The sequence below is a fragment of the Mustela erminea genome, chromosome 18, assembly GCF_009829155.1.
Source record: "Mustela erminea isolate mMusErm1 chromosome 18, mMusErm1.Pri, whole genome shotgun sequence".
Lineage (NCBI taxonomy): Eukaryota > Metazoa > Chordata > Mammalia > Carnivora > Mustelidae > Mustela > Mustela erminea.
Window position 1 is genome coordinate 27667937 of NC_045631.1, and position 22024 is coordinate 27689960.

At 34.8% G+C, this 22024-nt stretch overlaps 1 protein-coding gene across 2 annotated transcripts in view; it reads right to left on the reverse strand.

Annotated features, from left to right (window-relative positions):
* Positions 1-4089: 4089 nt before the first annotated feature.
* MED13 (mediator complex subunit 13) overlaps positions 4090-22024 on the reverse strand; it is a 107072-nt gene continuing 89137 nt past the window's right edge. Inside the window, exons 20-30 of one of the 2 annotated variants that reach the window (XM_032322888.1) lie at positions 21527-21989; positions 20100-20319; positions 18744-18935; positions 18325-18548; positions 16153-16295; positions 15476-15634; positions 15176-15361; positions 13093-13241; positions 11154-11327; positions 8441-8541; positions 4090-8098 (exon numbers count right to left, since the gene is read on the reverse strand). In XM_032322888.1, coding sequence (XP_032178779.1) covers positions 7966-8098; positions 8441-8541; positions 11154-11327; positions 13093-13241; positions 15176-15361; positions 15476-15634; positions 16153-16295; positions 18325-18548; positions 18744-18935; positions 20100-20319; positions 21527-21989 — 2144 coding nt within the window. In that variant the 3' untranslated portion in view covers positions 4090-7965. Of the gene's footprint in view, positions 8099-8440; positions 8542-11153; positions 11328-13092; positions 13242-13500; positions 13596-15175; positions 15362-15475; positions 15635-16152; positions 16296-18324; positions 18549-18743; positions 18936-20099; positions 20320-21526; positions 21990-22024 lie in introns of those variants that run through there. The other variant, XM_032322889.1, reaches the window with a different exon arrangement.

A 22024-nucleotide genomic window follows, 5' to 3' on the forward strand; every position in this document is an offset into this window, starting at 1 on the left:
TTTGATGGCTGCATAGTATTCCATTGTAGATACCTATATACCACTACTCATGAACTTCTGAGTTTTAGATCTGCTTCCTCTGACACTTATTCCCAAACTATACTAAAATAAATTTTTAAAGATTTTTCAGCTGTGGTATTTAGACAGATTAAGAATGTATATGTGCTTATAAACCACAAACTTTTTGATTAGTGAAGGAGTATCTTATCTTATGGTGTACTCTTTGTGATATAAAATGCTTGAGGAAATAATCCCCTTTTAAGATTAATGTGGTACTGAGCTTATTACCATTTCTACTCACAAAAAGATATATTTCATCAACTGTTACAATTTTTCAGGTTTTTTTTAAATTTTTTATTTTTTTGAGAGAGAGAAAATGGGAGGAAGGGTGGGGGAGAGGTATAAAGAGAATCCTCAAGCATACTCTGCATTGAGCTCAGAGCTCCATGTCGGGCTTGATCTCAAGATCTCAAGAGTGTGAGATCGTGACCTGAGCCAAAATTAAGACACTCAGACACTTAACTGACAGAGCTACTCAGGTGCCCCATTTTTTTACTTTTTAACATTTATGAAATTGGAATGTCTTTTTAAAAAATATTTGAGAGAGAAAGCATACACACAAGTGGGACAAAGTGGCAGAGGGAGAGATGGAGAATCTTAAGCAGGCTTCATGTCCATGCAGAGTCCATGGTGGAGCTCGATCTCACAACTTTTGAGATCATGGCCTGAGCCAAAATCAAGAGTCAGATGCTTAACCAACTGAGCTACCAATAAGCCTCTGACATTGGGATGTCTCAAAATCAACAGTGTAATTTACTTAGCATTTTTTATGTTTTAGTGGTACATAAAATTATGTCTTAACAATTACTGGTGTTTAGATATGGTGAAACATGCTTCAAGTCAAAATAGCAACTCCTTCCTAAGTGAGGTAAATACTGTCCTCTGAATGGCTTACTTTACTCTTTTCCACTTTTTTAAACTATTTTTCGGTAAGACTAAGGAGAGAAAGAAAAGGAGAAACAGAAAGAAAAACAGTGATGTTTCAGGTATACTAGGTGTAGATTACTGCCAAGGAAATGAAGGAGCTTCAAGAAATTAGAAGACCTCTGTATTTAAAGACCAATATTCTTTGGAAATATAATCATAGAATATCAAAATAAAATGACCTCAGGAGTCATATAGTTACAGATTTCTCAACGTAGGACTTTCCTAAGGTTTTATTTATTTATTTGTCATGGTGTGGGGGGGGGCAGGGAGAGAGAGAGTGCACATGCAGGAGGAGCAGGAGGCTGAGGGGGAAGCAGGCTTCCCGCTGAGCAAGGAGCCAGATGTGGAATTTGATCCCAAGGATCATAACCTGAGCTGAAGGCAGATGCTTAACTGAGCCAGGCAAGCGTCCCAACATGGTATAAAATTATCCTCAATAATGTCCTATTTTAAATTGTTAAGATTCCTTCTGTTGTTTTCTCCTTTGAGATCTTTTGGACTCTTCTTTTACACTGGCTGTCTGCTTTGGCTATGCAGATCATATCTTCATTAATTTCATGAATATTGAATAGAATTAGGTCCAGCCAAGATTCTATAGCACAAGATTGGAGACAACCCTCCAGGTTGATACAGCTCCATTAATCAAGCCTTTTTGGATGATTGTTCAATTAATTATCAATCATCTCAACTAATAAAACACTTCCCTGCTTTGGGATAAAGTTCACTTTCCCTAAGGTTGCACTCAAATTAAGAGCTTTTCATGGTCTGACTTAATTCTGGCTTGGACTCCTGCATTCTCTCTCTCTCCTCTATCTCTCATAAGCACCTGTTTTAGTCTGTTGGAACTGCTTGTTTCCCAAATCCTTCATGGTATTCATGGGCCGGCCCTCTCCCCGCCCCCTCAACTGGTTCCTTCTGTCTGAAATTCCTTTATTCTCTTTATATAATACCTATGTATCCTTTAAGTGTCACTTTGTTTCCAAATCTTTTCTTGACAAACCACCTATCTCTTCATTAAAGTATCCCTTATCAATGTTCCCAAGACACCCTTTGCTCCCTTCCATCATAGTACTTCACATATTGCACTGTCTTGTTGGAACTTCTCTCCTAAAAACACGAAACACACAACCAAACAAAAAACAAGAACAAAAACCCCTCTTCCCTCCTACCAGAATAGAAGTACCTGTAGGGCAGGAACTGTATTTTATTTCTTCGCCTTTGGCACAGTATGGTACTGAATACTGGTTTAATGATTTCAGTGTAATGATACCATGAAACCTTATTAAATAACCTAAATATGCATCTCTGTATTGTTTGCTAATGCTGTCAAAATAAAATGTAGAGATTGATTTCAACTATTCTACTCTTTCTTGTATATGCACTGCATTATTATATTACAGTAGAAGGCCTATGGTAATAATTGTGTATATATTTATATATATATCACACACACACACACAAGTATGTTTGTCAGTAGACTAGAGCTAAAGTTCAAAGATTTATATCTCATAACTAGTGTACAGCAGATAGTCTGTTAAACAAAGAGTGCTGAAACTATGCTGGTTTCTAATCTTTTTATTCAACTAAATTTGTCTGTAGTTTCTAACTTTAAAACTAAAACACGGGCAAGCTGTAGGTTTCCACTCCTCTGGCATCTTCCAGTTTTCTACAGCATTTCTGAAATCATTATCTACAAATTCTTTTAGTACCAAGGATGTAACTTTCTTGGACCTGGCACCTTTAAGTCCTTTTTGTCAGTTAACTATCTCAGATTTTAATTTCATCATAGTCAAGTTATTTTACATTTTAGTGCTTAAGGACCCTTCAAGCTGGTTTTTAGTTTCTCCCTTTGGAAGGAAGATAAAAAGTATTAAATACATGATTCTTTGCATTTTTTCCGTCCTTGATCTTGCTAAAAGCATTTTTTTTTCCCCTTAGGATTTTATTCATTTGAGGGAGAGTGAGAATGAGAAGCAGGATCCCCACCAAGCATCTCTGTGGGATTCGATCCCAGGACCCCAAGATCATGACCTGACCTGAAGGCAGACTCAACCAAATGAGCCATCCAGGCGCCTCTAAAAGCACGTTTTAAAAGTCCTGTTATAGACTTTACGCATTTTTTTCCTCTGGCATGCCTTAATTATTCTGCATTTGAGCCTTCTACAGAACGTAAAGGGTGTATTTGGAAAGTTGGAAAGCCTTAAGGCAAAAATAACCATAGGGATTTCAAAGAACTCATATGCCTAAGAGACTGGGAGGAAAACATATGAAAGAAGCCCATTTTGAGGTTTGTGAAAAGAAAGCAGGGTATAGGTAAGACTTTTGGTATTGTTTTATTTTATTTATTTATTTATTTGACACAGAGAGAGAGAGAGAGAGCACAAGTACGCAGAGTTGCAGGGAGAGGGAGTAGCAGCCTCCACACTGAGCAAGGAGCCCGATGTGGGGCTCGATCCTAGGACCCTGGGATCATGACCTGAGCCAAAGGCAGTTGCTTAACCAACTGACCCACCCAGGAATCCCCAAGACTTTTTTAGTATTTAGATCAAGAAGCAGCCATAAAGGATTTTAATTTACCATGAAAAAAAATTACAGGTAATATGAACTGTGAGATGTAGAATAACTTAGTAAGGTACAAGTTCCAACAACATACACCTCCTTTTAAAGCCTTATTTTAAAACTTTTGCTGGCAGAAACTATTTCAAAATGAACACAATAATTTGGGGGTTTGTCCTTACTCAGCTTAAGTTTGTACAAAAATATTTAAAATGGGTGCCTATACAAAGTATTTTTAATGGATTGTTCATATCTGAACCCCTATATTATGTTTCAAAACATTTATATGATCAAATAGGACTGAACTAAGCTTTAAATATTTGAAAGTAACTTGTTTAGACTAGAAAACTGATACCAAACTGATCAGTCTAAAAGAAAAATGTATGTACATATAAAATCTCCTTTTAAATAAAATACTTCAGATAGAGAAATTAAAAGTCCATTAATTTCTAGGTTACCCCTTTCCACTTACAATGAAAAAAAGTACTATTAATTTTTACATAAGTTTAAGATGGAAATATTTTTTAACAGAATGAGACACCACAATGAAGGCTTCATGAATAATTTATTCCATTTGAATTTTTTTTTTTTTTTTTTTTTTAAAAAGTATAAACCTTTTCATTTCCTCAATCACAATTTGTACAACTCAGTGTTATGGCATTCGGCAGCAATAGTGTTTGTTCCTTATTCTTTTGTTTTGTCACATTAAAAAAAAAAAATTGGACCATATTAAATGTCACTGCTAAACAACAACTTTAAAACGCCCCTTCATAAAGTGACCAAGCTATTTTGAGAGAGTTGATGCTGACATGTCCAGTAATGACGTTACAATTTGTAGTTTAAACTCAGTAACTTTAAGGTCCACAAATCCAGTTTACTTTGAAAAACTAAAGCTATTTTAAAACTTCATGAATACATCAACCTGAGGAGTATTTTAGGTCCCAAATCCAGTTTTTAATTCATACTCCACAAAAGAGAACACATATGAAAATTTAAACCACAGTTCTCGGGCCCATTAAAACACCAAGAAAAACCGGAAGGTTAAGATTTCTAGCTGATTGGGGGGGGGGGGCAGGGAGAAGTATGTCAAAAATATTTTTCCTTAATTTAGACAAACTAAAATCTTAAGAGGAAACCCAGACCAAAACATTACTCATGCAACATTAAAATGTATTAATAGACTGATATGTGATGCCATAGTGGATGAATAGCAAATTATATGATGCAACAGCATTTAAAAACTTCCTTTTAATGTATTCAATTTGAACATTTTAAATAACGCAACATAGTATTTTGATATTACAGTATTAACATAGTGCTTGATTAAAGATCTGCAAATCTTTGTAGTAACACATTAAGTTAAAAAATTACCTCAGAAGGTAAATATGAAGACGAAAAGAATATTTTAATACAGTAATCTGTGCCATACTGACAATTGAGTACGAATACAGCTGAGGATAGTTGACTAAGTAGTAAGAGCTTAATTTTAGTGGTTTAAGAAAAGTTTAGAAAGATTTAAAAATTACAGCTACTTTAAAATTTAAGGATTACATATAAGTACACTTGGTGGCCTTCTGGCCAAACAATAAGGTGTACAGAAATTTATTCATACAGTGTTAATTCACAGTCCTGATAACTGAATGGCTTGCATAAGAAAGTATGGCTAGATGTTTCTCACTGGCTGGAAGCAGACATTATATAACTAATCTTTTTAAATGCCAAAATACTGAACTTCCACCCTGCTTGGTAATGGATAACTGCACAAAAAACACATTAGCACTGTAACAAAGAAGTCAAGGTGTTGGTGATCAACTGGTATAAAGTATGTATTATTTTGCTTTACCATTTAAACAAACAAAAAAACTACCCATACTTGTCTGTGACAGTACATTAGTAAGTCAGATCCATCATCCTGCATAAAAGGCTTAATTTTTTTCTGAAACAAGTCTCCTGACCTTTTCTAATGGCTATTTAATAATGTTCTATTTAAATGTGAACTTGTATGTGAAGGGAAGAAAAAAAATTCTTATCAGTAAATCCTGTATATTTGGGAACTACTCCCTGATTCCCAGATAAGAAGTAATTGTATACTGGGTTTCTTCCTTATGGCTCCATATAAAAGAAACTGTCAGGGAATAATTTTTAAAAATCTATTTTCAAACTGAGGTGTGGTTACTATAAGCTAGTGATATTAAACAACTGAGAATATAGCTCTTATTTTTAAAAGTCACTACTGAGCTAAGTATATAAAAAAGGATACTTTTTATAGAAATTCCAAATAAACATCTTTTCCCTCAAATCTCAGACAAGTTTAAGTACAGAACAAAACATGCCAACATAATCTGTAGTGTGCTAGCATAATTTAAAAATGAATGCAGAGATGTGATCTTCAAATTTTAATTTCAAAAATGCTGACCACTGGAATTGCATTGTAATTTTGAAGAAGTGATTGAAAAGCTTTGTCACCAGTTGTGTTCTTTATAGAAAAAACAAGACTTGCTAATGTTTTAATATACACAATTTGAAGAAGTTATACTGTTCATAAGAAAGTGATATTTAAGCTAAGCATATAGTATTTACAAAACAAGTTTCAGTAAAAACAAAATAAAACATACCGAATTACAGTTTTGTAAATACAACTGATTTTGTCTTTGTGAAGAATTAGTGAATGTATAAATTCGGAATTTTGCTAGACTGCTTCCAAGAAAGATAGGTAGACTTGGTGACTGTGAATTCAAGTCAGCAACACAGGTAGGAGGCTAACTTGGACTCTCTTGTGAGCAGCACTGTAGAAATAACATTTTAACGGGGTAAAGCCTGCATAAAAGCATTTCTCTTGGCATGTGCAAACAAGAAGGGGGAAAGCTGTATTGAAGGAAGGGGTGAATTAAAGTCCCTAAAATTCAAGTCCCTTCTTTAGGGAGGTGAGAACCTCCTTGGCATATGCCCTGCCTTAATCTGAGCTGTGTTACAGAAAAGTACAGACTCTGGTGTTTGGGACTGCCATCTCCAAACCAAGAAAATTAAATAAATAAAAAAGGCAAAAGAAACAGGTTAAGTTTAGAAAATGGTTCTTTAACTAGTGGAATAGAGTCTGAATACCAGAATTCACTGAGAATCTATTTACACCACAGTTTGATTGCACACACACACACACACACACACACACACACACACACACCCATACATATGCAACTCTCACACACATTCCCAATCTTTAATTTAAAAAAAAACAAAAAAAGTCAAACAATCAGAGTGACTGTTCTTAAAATAATTTGTAAAATGCCTAGAGCTGGGCTAAATTTCAACCTTATAGCAGATCCTGAAGATAATTTTCATAATTAATAATATTCCCATGCCTAGATGTGCCACTGTCAAAACTGAAAAAAAAAAAAAACATTTAAGCATGTAACATTAAACACCAAAATTAGTTTAAGCATTCAGTAGCAAATGTTTTTCTTGTAAAACTAAGTTTCTTTCACTGGAAATGGCCTGAAATATTAGTCATAGCCCTAAACCATAGTACAAAATATAACTGAAGAATTCTCATTTTATTCTAAGTTAAACCACCCAACAATATCACTTGTATATTGCCATCATGTTATTCTGTAAAGGTGTGATATATAAAATGCTGTAAGACCTGGTACCTTTTTAATTTATAAACACAGTGAACTTCATTACTGTACATGTACTCTGCAACTACAGCTTAGCTGTAAATCCTCCACACACAATGGTATGGACATTATTCCCCCTCTATCCCCATTAAACTGTACATCGAGACAATACAAATTTACTGTCCGTCCCACCCACCCCCTTACAAAAAAATAATACTCTAAAAGCAACCCTACTGCAACTTTTTAATTAAGACGATTACATATATTTTAGACCAATTGCTTTAAAGCAAGAAGGCAGTATAAACCTTCTAGGAAAATTTTTATAAAAGAGGTTAAGAAATATAAGACAATTTATACATTTAAAAACTTACAATAAATAAGAGATGCAGGCATTTTTGAATACTAGATACTATAATCCAATACAAGAACATCTTGATGTTCTGAAGCCATATGTTGAAATTCATTGTTCCTCATGTTTCCTCTCCATGCTTTTAATATTCATTTAACATGACTGGGTACTATGGCTCATTACTTTTCACAAATACTGTGACTGGAAAAAAAAGGTTAATTTTGCTACGAAAATGTTATAATACGTTTTGTATGATCAGTCATCATCCTAAAGAGTTCAGTATAGTCAGTGAAAAATAGCAGGGTTATAGCCCCTCCCCCCAAGTCAAAACAATATTTGTTGAAGTAATAAGAATTAGACCCCATCACAGATGACTTTCACTGAGAAGATAACTGTAACTTAATCTTGCAGCGAAATATTTTCCTTGTTTTTTTCTTGTACAGTTCCACTGAATGAAGATCACAGCATATTCATGATAAAGTTATATAACTGATTCAGCACCACAAAATGAATTGGGAGACATGAGCGTCTGTCCTGGATTGCAGGGTCACAGGTTAGCCAGGAGAGTGCATTGTACTGTTCCAAAACAAACCTGAAAAGTATAAGTCATGTATTTATTTTCACTGTAGATTTTGGAAGCAGTTCCCAGTTATGGCATCTAAGATTCAAAGCCACTTTAAAAAATGGTGGAAGGTATAGAATAAAGAGTTCTAGGGGAGATTAAAGATTAACTAATTTTCATAAAAAGTACTCTCAAAAGTAGATTACACATGCTAGGAAGAAAAGCACTCATTCTGAATGATGTACTTCATCTAGAGATCCAAGGGTACAAGACTGTAAATTATTGCCAAATATGAGAAAACTACATAAGAATCAACATTATATTCTTTCAAAGATGCAATGGAGAACCTTTAATGGTAAAAAAGAGTTATACCTGAGAACATCTGAAGTCTGATTTGAGTCAAGTGGGTGGGAGTGTTTACTGTGAAGCAGCTCATCAGATTGCACTGAAGGCACGTGGAGGTGCAAAGAGGCCTAAAAAAACAGGAAATCAGTCAGCCAAATGGAAAAGTTGTTGGTTTTACCTTATTTTTCCAAGGTCTCGTCCTTGATGAAATACATTTTAGACCTATGTAATGAATGGGCACCACTATAAAGCTGCTTGTTCTTCTTGCTTAACCAACTTACTATAGAATTAATTTTTAAGTGCATAACTTATATTCAATCTTACTTTATTTTCATAAGCTCTACTGCTTTTGAGACCACATAATAATCCTTAAAAAACTTAAACGGTATTTTAAAAGTCATCTATTTTCTGAGTGTAACATGCCTAGATGTGTAAATGTTTAAAGAAGCCCTAAGCTGATAAACCTGAACAGTCTGTTTACACGTTACTTAGAACTTTAGACTATACACAGACATGAAGATCTAGCACTGAAAAATATACGAGGAGTAAGCATATGCAAATATACTGCTTACGAATCTATAATTTTAAACAAACCTACCTATGGTGGAATTGTGAGCACTCTAGTACAGTGCATAGAATGCCTTCTTTTGCCCATGCAATTTCATACTGGAGGCTTGGTGACAACTGTCACACCCATTTCGGTATGACAATGAAGAGTAGAAAAAAGGAATTTCAATTAAAGTGAATCATTTTTTGTTTATTGAGTCAATATATATAAAGTGTTTAAAAAAAACTATGAGAGATGGAGAAACTCTTTTAGAGATCTGTATACTGTAAAAGGTACTATTTCATATTTAGGTGATTTCTCCTCTACAATAGCAATTATATATATTTATATTCTTGTGTTATATATTCAAGAATATAACCAAAGATAGATATTTTTTAAATGCCCATAAACTCTTGATTTATAAGTCATAAGAAGAAGTCTCATATGGCAGATCACTACAAATTAGATGAATAGTCAGTACTAGAAATTACTATTTAATTTCTATGAAAAAAAGATTTTTTTAATCATCTAGGTTACAAACCATTATTTTTCCAAGTAAAGAAAAACACATCAGGTGATTTTATTGCCTATGGTATAGGAAATAAAATGGAATGTATGAAAACAAAAGGTGAACAAAATTACGGTAAATTATGCCTTACCTGGTAATTCAGACCAGAAGTCCTAATCTTGTTACACTGTATCTGAGGGTGAATGCCCACTTTACACTATCCTCTCTGCAAATAAATATTGAGTAGAAAAGAATCTGGATAGTCCCTTGGACTTTTTGTAAAGTGGTGTTTCCTAAAAAAATGTTCTGTGAAACACTAAGGTCATGAATTATGAACTGGTGTTACACAATTGCTTTTTTGTGTATTAAAGTAAGTTTGGGAAATAGTAGGTATATAATGTTATTTACTGCTGTTTTTTTCAAAGACTTTAATGTGCATACATGTATTATAACAACAAAAGGGGGGAAGAAAGCATGTGCAACATTTCCCAAAGGACCAAAGAACCCTTTGTTTTTTAGAAACACCAAAGACTATTTTGCAGAAACACTCTTGGGAATATGTTCTTGTAATGAGATCTGTATAGACTACTGTATATATATTGGAAGGGAAAGAAAAGTCATATATGTCCAAACTTTTATTACCCTGGCTGACACTCCCTAAATATATTACTGCATCAATAGTCAATTCAGATCAAGAGCTGTTGTATTCTTTATGAATGTGCTACAGAAGTTCAGTGCTTAGACTCAAATGTCACTGACTCAATGGTATGTGGGCCAGGGGTATCAAGAGAGCAATAGGCTTAAGAGAGGGCAAGCCTATTCGTTCAGGTACCCACTAGAATATAATCCCCCAAATAAAGCATAGTATCCAGCTTTTACCCTAAGAGTAAAAAATCAATTGACAAGAAGTGAGAATAGCATGACTTCTGGAATAAAAGTCAACTTCTGGTGCATGTATGTAAGAAAAAGTGAATCAGATCTTAATTTCCTATTTTGGAATAGTAGTAAGCTACAGAAGTAACATCCTGGATAGGGCTTTCACATCTCATTTTACCCCTTTACAATGTATCTCAACCTCATTACGTCACTTGCCAATGACCTTGTTTTGATAAATAAGTCAGTATGGGTCTCAGAATCTTAGCACTTGGAAACCACTTAATAGTTTTAACATAGCAATTTACCCAAAGCTAGAAAGAAATTTTAAGGAGATAGTAAATGGACCTAAATATCAAATATATTCTTAGAAAATTATGAATCCTTTAATCCCCAAAATACTGTGGCATAATAGCAGTATGATGTAATTCAAAGAATAATAGTATAATCATGAAAGGACACAGACTGTAATTCTGGGTCTACTACCAATTTATGACTTTGGACAAATAAGTTTTTCTGAACTTTAATATGCTCACCTAGAAAATGAAAAGGTTAGATTAAAAGTAATATAAGGTTCACCCAGCTCTATACTTCATATGTACAGCTGCAAATATTAACAGCAAGGGTCCCAGAAATACGAAAAGATAAATTAAAAGTTCGAACTTAGTAGAGCTGTTTCATAATTAGATAACTTCTTTGAGATCTTGTCATATTTCACAATTCATTTAATAAGACCTTAGACACTTCTATATTTCTTTGGAACTAAGGCATCAATCAGCATTATTTAGGAAGTGACATAGAAATGGAAATACCTTAAGAAAAAGGGGACACTGATATTGTGCTTGAGGACATGCTGACCAGAACCAGTCAGGTAATGGACCTGCTTTGGCAGTTGATACAAAGTAACCAAGGGCCAAGGGTTGCTGAAGAATATTAGTTACTTCATCATGAGATTCTGTTGAAAGTAGCCGATCAGTACCCTGACCCTTAAAGAGAGAAAATTAAAAGTATATTAATTCATTTGATACACGTTGGCACTAGATCTACAGAATGATTTATGGCAGTCTATCTTATGACATCAACTTAAAAAAAATACTAAAGGATATTGAAAAAAATCAATTGCTATGTACTGAGAAGATCATAATTAGTAACAATATTAAAAGAATGAGTTTTAAGAGTTATATGAGGAAATAAATATACGAACTGTTTAGTAAATTTGTATTATGATGCTGAGCCCATGTTCAGTATATGTGTGTTTAAAACTTTCCAGCAAACTGAAAATACAAAATGTTCAATGAAATTCCTAACTTACTTCCTAATTATTCCCTCATCTAATTCCTGATCACCACACCTCAATCCAATAGGTAAATTAAATTTAGCTTTGTTCATCTAACACTATAAAATGCAGTTACTAATGTTTTGGAAAGCACTATGGCAACAGGAAGGGATGACTATCAAGTGATGCTCATATCCTTTAGATTAGTCCCTGTATTTCTTGGCATTTGCGTTAAGGAAATAAATAAAAAGAAGAAAATGATATGCAAGGAAATGTTCACTGCAACATTATCTGTAACAAAAAAATAAGATACTTAAATATTCAACATTTTGGGAATGATAAAACAATTACGGGAGAACAACGTTAAAAAGCTCATTATACTTCAATTTATATGTACTGAAAAGTTAGAATATAAATACATGTGAAAAGAAAGTAATCTGCTAAAAGTAAAAAACAATTTTATTAAAGTAGTGAGATTACTGGTGCTATTCTATATACATATTTTTTTTCAATAATCTCACTTTTTTCCCCAAGTTTTTGTGGGTTTTTAAATTTTTATGTAATCTCTACACCCAACGTGGGGCTCAAATTTAAAACCCCCAAATCAAGAGTTGCATACTTTACCAGCTGACACAACAGGCACTATAATAATCTCACTTCTGTCCAGGTTTAAAAAAAGAGGGGAAGGAAAGGATCTAAGGTAAAACTGGAGAAAGATCCTTATTTTAAAAGGGCAGATTCTAAACATGTGCATTCTATAACAATCAAATAACCACTATATATAATTTCACTCAAATAAAAATGTTATTCAAATGAAGCCCCATTAGTTTTGAGTTCAAATCGAAGGACAAGACAACCTGCTTCCCAAATGTTGAAAATTAACATAGAGAAAAGAAGGAAGATGGTCAGTGTTTCCTCTGTTCTTAGGAGAAAATCAGTATTTTTTTCTTTAGAGATCACAAGTAAGCAGAGAGGCAGGCAGAGAGAGAGGGAGAAGCAGGTTCCCTCCTGAGCAGAGAGCCTGATGTGGGGCTCGATCCCAGGACTCCGAGATCATGACCTGAGCCGAAGGCAGAGGCTTAACCCACAGAGCCACCCAGGTGCCCCGATAATCAGTATCTCTATTACGTTCCTCCAAAAAAGCCCTGATATGAAGGGCAGCTCTTATAGCATATACTAATTTGCAGATAACCTGATGCTCTACCTGATTAGAAGGTACGATAAAGTGGCAGGAAAATTACAAAAGTAGTACTAAAGCCAAGTAGTCTAGAAAACAAAGTCAGGGACAGAAGAACCTTGAGAGACTCTCTTTATAATGCATAATTCAAAATAATACATCTGTAAGACAGAAGTGTAAGAATGTACTATTAATCTCACTTCTTGCTAATTTCCAAGGGAAAAATAGTGTTTTAGCTCATGTATCAACCCATTAATAAGTTAATGAATGACAGACTAAACTTTTGTAACAGGGTTACCTTGCCAGCATCACCTCCATGGGGGTAATGAGATCCTGGAGAATGTACAGGAGACCCCGTTGGAGATGCAGGAAGAATATTAATGATATCAGGATCAAGATCATCTCCTGTGTCTAACAAATCAAAGATACCCATTCCATCTGCTCCATCTACATAGAGAAAGAAAAATAAATAAATCCTCCATTCTTCACATCCCGCGGTCACATAGGAGGGTTAAAATAAATTAATGAATTTTAACCAAAATGGGTTAATTTAATTAACATCTACTGAATGTCTACCATGTGCCAGGTACTGTTTTAGGAGCCATATAAACAATTATACATTGTAAACAAGCATGTGGTAGTGTGAATAATGCCCTCCCCCCCAAGATGTCCACATCCTAATCCCAGGAATGTGTGAATATGTTACCATAAAGAACTCTGCAGATGTGATCAAGCTAAGGATCTTGAGATGGGGAGATTATTCTGGATTATCCAGGTGGGTCCAGTGTAATCACAGGGGTCCTAATAAGAGGGAGGCAGTAGGGTTAGAGTCAGTGATGGAGATGTGATGATGCTACACTGCTGCTGCTGAGGATGGAAGAATGGTCCATGAGCAAGAGGTGCAGGTGGTCTCTAGAAGTTAGCAAAGGCAAAGAAACAGATTCTCCCTTAGAGCTTCCAGAAAGAACCAACCTTGCAGACACACTGACTTTAGCCCAGTTAAGACTGATTTTAAACTTTTGATCTCCAGAACTGTAACATAATGAACATGTGATGTTTAAAGCTACTAAGCATGCATCAATTTGCTACAGCAGCAACAGCAAATGAATACAAAACAAACGTAATATGCTAGAAATGAAAATGTACTTAAAGTGGAACTATGCACAATAGTCTAATTATTATGTAAAATATATTCAAGTTATTGTGTAACACACTGAAAGAAGAAAATAAATATTCCTTATGGGTTTGTTTGTTTTTTTTTTGAGATTTATTTATTTGACAGAGAGAGTTGGGGGAGTGCAGAGGGACAGAAACTCAAGCAGACTCCGTGCTGAGCAGAGAGCCTGACATGGGGCTGGATCCCAGGACCCTGAGATCATGATGTGAGCTGAAATTGAGAGGGATGCTCAAATGACTGAGCCACCCAGGTGCCCCCTACTTGTGACTTTAGAGATGTGCCATTTTCTAAGGTACCTCAGAGCAACAATGGAATACCATTTATTTTCTCTTCTAATAAAATGTAATCTGTAAATTTATCTGTAACAGTTATTTCCTACTATGGCAGTTTATATAAATCTGGCAAATCAATTTAGAAAGGAATATAAAATGTGCTGCCAAGTCTATGGTCTATGCACAGGTAGCAAGCAGCACAGACAAAAATCTGTGCATTTTATGATCAATTGTTGCCTTTTAAAATAAGTAAATATTTATGAGATAATTCACAGCACTAGTTCCAGTATCAGTAAGGTAAAAGAATGGTTGTATTAGTTTCCTATTGTCTTTTTAACCAGTTATCACAAACTTACTGACTCAAAACAACACACCTTCATTCTCTTACAGTTCTGGGGTCCAAAAGTCCAAAATCAGTTTTACTGGGCTGAAATCAAAGTACTGGTCATTAGGTCAAAATCAGGAACCAGGAGGCCTATGTTCTTTCTGGAGGCTCCAGAGGAAATCTGTTTTCTTCTCTTTTCCAGCATTTAGCACTACATTCCTTGCATTCCTTGGCTCATGGTCCCTTCCTCCATCTTCAAAGTCAGCAGCACAGCATCATTTCTCTGACTTTTCTTCCCTCCATTTCCATCATGTGACTTTCTCCTCTTTTGTGCATCTTCAAATTTCCCTTTACTTCCCTTTATAAGGATACATGTGATTGCATTTAGTGCCCACCTGCATAACCCAGGATAACCTCTCCATCTCAAAATCTTTAACTTAATCACATATGCAAAGTCTTTTTTGGTCATCTAAGGTTAACATTCATAGGTTTCAGAAACATTTACCGGACAAGGATAGGATTGGGGAGGCACTCTTCAGCCTAAAATCAGCCACAAGCATCAAGACTTATTTTATATTTGCAAACCTTTAAAGAACAATTCACCTACCATTGTTGGGATTAAAAGCTAAGTCCAAATTTTCAGTGGTATAAGTAGCTGAAGCTACTTGCACAGAAGCAGAAGTAGGGAACACAAGTATATGAGTACATGATGTATCCTGTGGGGTACTTAGCTGAGATGTCTGCATGTTTAGAGTGGTGCTTCTTCCAAATACGGAACCAGTTGACACAGAATCTGAAAATAAAGACAATTTATTTTTTCTTCCAATAAAAAAAGAATCAACTTTACATAATACTAGAAACACAAGCACATGAAGAAATAAATCTGACAAAAACTAAGGATAGCTACCTGGCATAATAACAAAAGAGCCTTGGGGTTCCATTGCTACCAAACAAGCACTGAGAATGCTGGGAGAGTCTGCAGCAGATATACCACACATTCTACACATGTCTTTGAGCCTTTTACTTAGAGATTGCAAGTTTCGACGACTCAGCAAGCTGCTCCAATCTGTGGGTATCAACAGTAAAAAAAAAAACAAAAAACAAAACAAAAAAAAAAAAACAAAAGTAACAGCACTGTTAAGCCCTCTAAAACCAGTTAAAGTTAATGAATTCGTTTTAAAGTTAATGAATTCCTCATAATAGGAGTAATCATCAAGCCAAAAATCTCTTCTTGCTGCTGTTACTCAATATCCTTTATCCCCCTAACTTTAATGTGTATCAACATCAATTAGTATCTGTTAAACAGGGGATGAGCTGAATAATAAGCAGAAAGAGGAAAAATGGAAGACAAATAAGAACAGTAGTAATAACACTGGTATTAAAGTCAAAATATAGTAAAATGTCCTTTTAAAATTGGAATTAGGCCATTTGTGACCTAGACATATGTGATTCCTCTTTTAAGACAAAAAACTAGTTTTTATAACCTCTGCATTTTATTCAGTACATATATATCTAGATGTAGTATGATAGTGTATTAATTAACATAAAACAGAAGTTGAAGTACTTGACAAAGCACAACTTTACCTTTCAGTTCTCCATGACCAATCCTTCCTAAGCGGCCAATTACAACTCGCCACGGTAATGAACTCATTTGTACAAGTCCTAAGCACCATTCCCAAAGCTTCTGTAGACCAAACCTCCTAGCAGATCCTTTTTTCCGACGAGCCCTGATGTAAGTAAATAGATAATTGTGTATTTTAAAATTCATATGAGAACATTTTTTTTTTTTTTTAAAGATTTTATTTATTTGACAGAGAGAAATCACAAGTAGGCAGAGAGGCAGGCAGAGAGAGAGAGAGGAGGAAGCCGACTCCCTGCTGAGCAGAGAGCCCGATGCGGGACTCGATCCCAGGACCCCGAGATCATGACCTGAGCCGAAGGCAGCGGCTTAACCCACTGAGCCACCCAGGCGCCCCTGTATGAGAACATTTTAAAAGAGCTCAAATTTGGTGCAAAACTAGCCCCTTAATTTTAATGCTTGACACTTTTTATTTAAGTCCTAAGCAAGAATATACATAAAACCATAGGTTTTGCATGCTACTTGTGTTTTTCATAAAACACACTAAAACAGATTCTAAACTTAAAAAGAAACTGTCCATGAACCACCAAAATTCATCATAAACACTGTTCTACACCAGAGACTGGCAAACTTTTTCCCTAAAGGGCCAATATAGTAAACTTTCCAGGCCATCAAGATTCTGTTGTAACAAAAATTCTACTCTATAGCATGAAGGCAGCTACACATAATACTTAAATTTGTGTAGCCAGATTTGGCCCACAGGCTATGGTGTGCCAACCCTTGCCCTATACTTTAAATTGAAGAATATTAAACAAAATACTATATTTCTCAGACCAAACAACACTGCTGTGTTTTCTGCATGCATGTGCTTTATTAGGCAAGTACATGACCTAAGCACTCTGTGGCTGAGCAATGGTGACTATGATTTACTGAGTACTTAATATATAGCAATCATTATGCCCAGTCAATTTACATGTAATACCTCATTTCAGCCTAACAAACCCTATGAGGCAGATAAAATTATTCAACCAGTTTTACAGAGAAGCAAGCTGAAGCTCAGCTAGCTAACCTGATTTTCTCAAGATCACATACCCAGTAAGTAGAAGAATTGGGATTTGAACCCAGGTCACCACAACTCTGTGGAGTTGGACCTTTTAACTATTACCTCACTTCTACTTTGAGTAAAATGTCAGTACTGTCTTTGTATTGGAAAGGTGATTTATTCGTTCTCTACTCTTTCTCATCCTTCATAGATAAGCATAATATTTCCAAAATTCACTTAATGAGCATTTTAAAAAATCAAAATTGTTTCAAGGAAATAAGGTATGAAGTATTTCTTAAAGGTTTATTAAAAATGGTCAATAAATCTTTATAACCAATAAAATAAAATTAATGTTTACATATTCTTCAGCACCACTACAACCTAATATTCATTAAACATTTCTGCATATAATTAACTTCTGAACTTAAAGAAACTGATCTTTATATAATAAAAAAAATAAGGGCTGGAACCAAACCTCAAAATTGAACATTACTTCATGAACTTGCCTTTCAGTTTCACTACCCTTGAAACACGTTATTAGAAATGTCTATTAGATTTTAAGTTATAAGTTAATGTAAGTTATAGGTTGTAAGTTAATATGAGGCTTACCTGTTGTGATCTATAACAGCCCTCATAAATAAGTACGACAGCTAATTACCACCAAGAAGAATTCTAAAAACAAGGCCACCATTTTCAGAAAATATTCCAACATTTAAAAGGAACATTTTCAGTCAACAATTTTAGTAAAGGAGGTTAACTCAATTAATTCGGGACTGTACTTCAGATGGCACTTGAGAGAAGTAAATGCTATAGGACGCTCTTTTTTAAATGAAGAGGGCGCTCTCATTCCATTCTTTAAAATTTCTTAGGCTGAAATTATTGCCTCAGACTTTATTACATAGAATTGAGACTTTAATCTCTTTTGTCTGTGTAACAAAGATCACTCCCAATTATTTCTAATTCTAATCATGCAATATATTCACCACCCCAAAAAGTGAAAAACACCCACAATCTCAAAACTTAATGTACATGACCCTCCAAACAGTTTTCTATTCATTAAAAATGAAACATTGTGTGTGTTAGAGAATTTCTTTAAATGGATGATACAGTGATACACTTAAGGAAAGAGAGGTACCTATTTGGGACATCGATGTTAATGATACAAGTTTCTAAAAGTTCTCCATATAGATCTGTACAAGATGCAAGAATCCATCTTTGATCATGTGATAAACAGTAGCCCACGAAAAGAACATTGTATTTCTGTCCAGCTTCTCCAAATGTTTCTCCTAGCTCTGTCTGTTTATCCTTCACTGGAGCCAGAATAAAAGGAGGTGTATAAAGTCGAATACACTCTGGTCTCTGTAAAATAAAAAATTAAGGTACTATGGTACTACACAATCATAAAAAAATATTTTATTGAAAATGTGATATATTATCTCTACCCAATTGTAAGATAATTGGAAAATGAGAACTAAACAGAGAACTGCACTTAGTTCTGTATAAAATCATAAAATGTATAGTCAGTCAATAACTAGTCATGGAAAACACACTTACATCAGGACTCTTAAGAGCAGTTTCCATGGCTAACCCTGGACCAAAGCCAGTCAATGTTTTCACGTTGGTTGATGTTGGAAGTGGTCTCCGACACTGGGTGAAGGCCGAAAAAGCCAAGGATTTTAAATGCTGGGTATAGATTTGTCTATCTTCGTGTTTCACAGGTTGCAACAGGTACTGACAAGGAACAATCTAAGAATTATAGGCAAATATTACAAAGGTTAAACTTCCACAACTAAAAATAAAAAGAATCATGGGTCTAAAACTCTAAAAACGTTTACTATAAAATTTAAATGTAATTAAAACTATATTCTAAAGAATTTTCTTATTATATAGGTTTTTAATAATTTTACTAACAGTTTATATAAAAACCTTTTAAATTTCTACATGGCACTTAATTAATATTGCCATTGATTAGTCCTACTAGCGTCTGTAAAGAAATAATTCAGAATCTCTGCAAGCAAGTTAATATCGTTAATTTTTTTTCTTTTTTTTCTTTTTAAAAAAGAGTTGTTGATTTTGAGAGTGCACAAGAGCACGTGCGAGTGGCAGGAAGGGCGGAGGGAGAGAGAATCCTCAGGAAGATGCCCTACTGAGCACAGAGCCCAACAAGGAGCTCAATCCCAGGATCCTGAGATCATAATCTGAACTCTTGCAATCAAGAATACGGCACTTAACCAACTGAGCTTCCCAGCCCGGACCAATGCAGGGCTTAAACTCATGACCCTGAGATCAAGACATGAGCTAAGATCAAGAGTCACAAGCTTAACCAACTGACCCACCCTAGCACCCGAAAATCATTAATTTCTACTTTAACTTGCAATCTATCTTATTTAGAACTCTAGTTTATATAGATCCATGCTCTGGTCTTCTATTTAAGCTTATGAATTTTAAAACTGGTTTATAAAAATTACACAAGAGAAATATTTAATGTACTTAAATGCAATCTTTTTATCTTCATTATTATTGTGGTATGATTGTTAAGTTTTTTTTTTTTTTTAAGATTTTATTTATTTATTTGACACAGAGACAGACTGAGAGAGGAGAGAGGAACATAAGCAGAGGGCGGTGGGAGAGGGAGAAGCAGGGAGCCCAATGTGGGGCTTGATTCCAGGACCCTGGGATCATGGCCTGAGCCAAAGACAGACACTTAATGACTGAGCCACCTAGGCACCCCTATGTTTATCTTTTATAAAATCCCTTAAGATTCTATTATCATATCTCTTAAAGTGAAATATAACAGAACCTGGCTTTAAAAAAAAAAAACCAACTTTGATACTAAATAGTATTTCTGAAACTTCTGTCTACATCAAACTGTTTTATATAAATTTAATTTGCAAAAGTGATCATTCTTACCTGTACAGAAACAGTATTTTTAATATGAGGAGGAAGAGTCTGGACCATTTCCAGAAAGCATCGAAGTAGCCCCAAAGTCCATACATTAGAAGAATTAGTGCTCTCATCTTTATTTTCATAGGTAAAAGGATCAATTATATAAACAACAATTGCAGGTGGATAAGTGATTGCATGTGAATCACCATCTGTGGGGATACCCACTTTATCCCGATCCATTGTGCTAAAATTTAAGGTAGAAATACAGAGTTAGGAAAAAAGTTGTACCATTAGTTTCTGAGGTAGTATCAAAAAGCAGGTTCTTAATAACCTCCCCTCTTTTTCTGGTGGGGGGTGTCAGAGACCTTCTCTAAAAATTGGGGACATCTCTTTCTCTCCAAATAGAATAGTAAGTAATTTGTAAGTAATACAAATACCCTTACGTTAAGAGGGCTTGTATTAAAAAGGGGGATAGAATTTCTAAAACCACAGAATATCCAGAAACACTAGAAAGCTTAGTGCTTAAGTAATAAAACTGAGACAAAGATAGGTTATCAGCTGCTAAATCACAAGGCAGAGCTAGACCAGAAAGAAACCAGGTTTTCAGACTTAGTCAATATCTATTACATTAATAGCCTATACATATTCATTTCACACTTCATAACTTTAATAATGCACAAGCTTCATTCCTGGATGGTGATATGATTTTCTTAAACTCCAAATCTACTTAGATGTTAAAGATGAATGCATCAATCTGGGTAAATTAATAGTTTGTTTTTACTCACATAAATAAGTTTAACTTTGAGCAAAATGCATCTGGGTAGCTGAAAGATATTACCAAGCTCATGCTAACCTAACCTATAAATCAAAAAGGAAGCTTACTCAATACCTTCATCATAAAAGGAATAAAGAGCTGCAATCATCACACGTGTTTGAAAACATTGTATAGAGCATTTAGTGTACATTATTGTCCTACTGCTTCCATTTTACAGATAACATGCTCAGAAAGTCAGACAACATTCCTAAAGTCACATAGCCAGTAAACAGCAGAGCTAAGATTCAAATCTCTGTATGGTTCTTAATAAGCTCTGAACAGACTGGTTCAGTAGTGACTTCTAAATCAAGGTAGTGATTTGCAAAGGAAAATTTACTTAACAGTCATGTCACAGAACATATTCAAACATCACAACATAGTTGAACTAAATGGTTTTCAAGGTCTTAATAACCACGATGAGATTTTAGGATTCTATGCTAAGACTTTATGAAGAGTCTACATTATAAAGATAAAATAATCAATTTTACAAAAACTAAAATAATTAATTATAAAACAAAAACTGAAATTTTTCAAGGATAAGATCAAAACTCTCCATGTTCATTCACAAGGATTACCTCAGACAGAAAGAACCATAATATATTTACATTTTTGCAAAGAATAGTATATTCAAAGGTACCTTTCAGACACATCTGGATGAGGCTGAGTGGGAAGTGAAGATGATTCTCCAGAAATCCCAGCTGTTTGTAGAGCTGATGACTGTTGCCCTCCTAGCTGGCCACTCTGAACTGTACTTGCTTGTGTAGACATAGATCCTGTAGCACTACTGTTTATACTGCCAAAGGGTGGAAATGAAGGTAGTTTATTTGATGATACTCCACTATTCAAGTTGGAGGATGATGAAGATGAAGTTGAAGTTGTGGTCAAAGTTGAATTAGCTGTGGCAACCGAAGAAGACATGGTAACCCCTGATGTCATTGTCATAGTACTACTTGCTGCAGATGCTAGGGTGGCAGATGGAGTATTAGCATTTCCAGTACTTGTCATCTGAGGTGGAGTAATCAAAGACTGACTTGTAGGGGCAACTAAATTTGGTTGGGAAAGGAGAGAGCTGTCCAAAGGCTGGGAAGCAAGATAAGGACCTAAAGATAACAAAAACAGGCAGGATATTTAATTC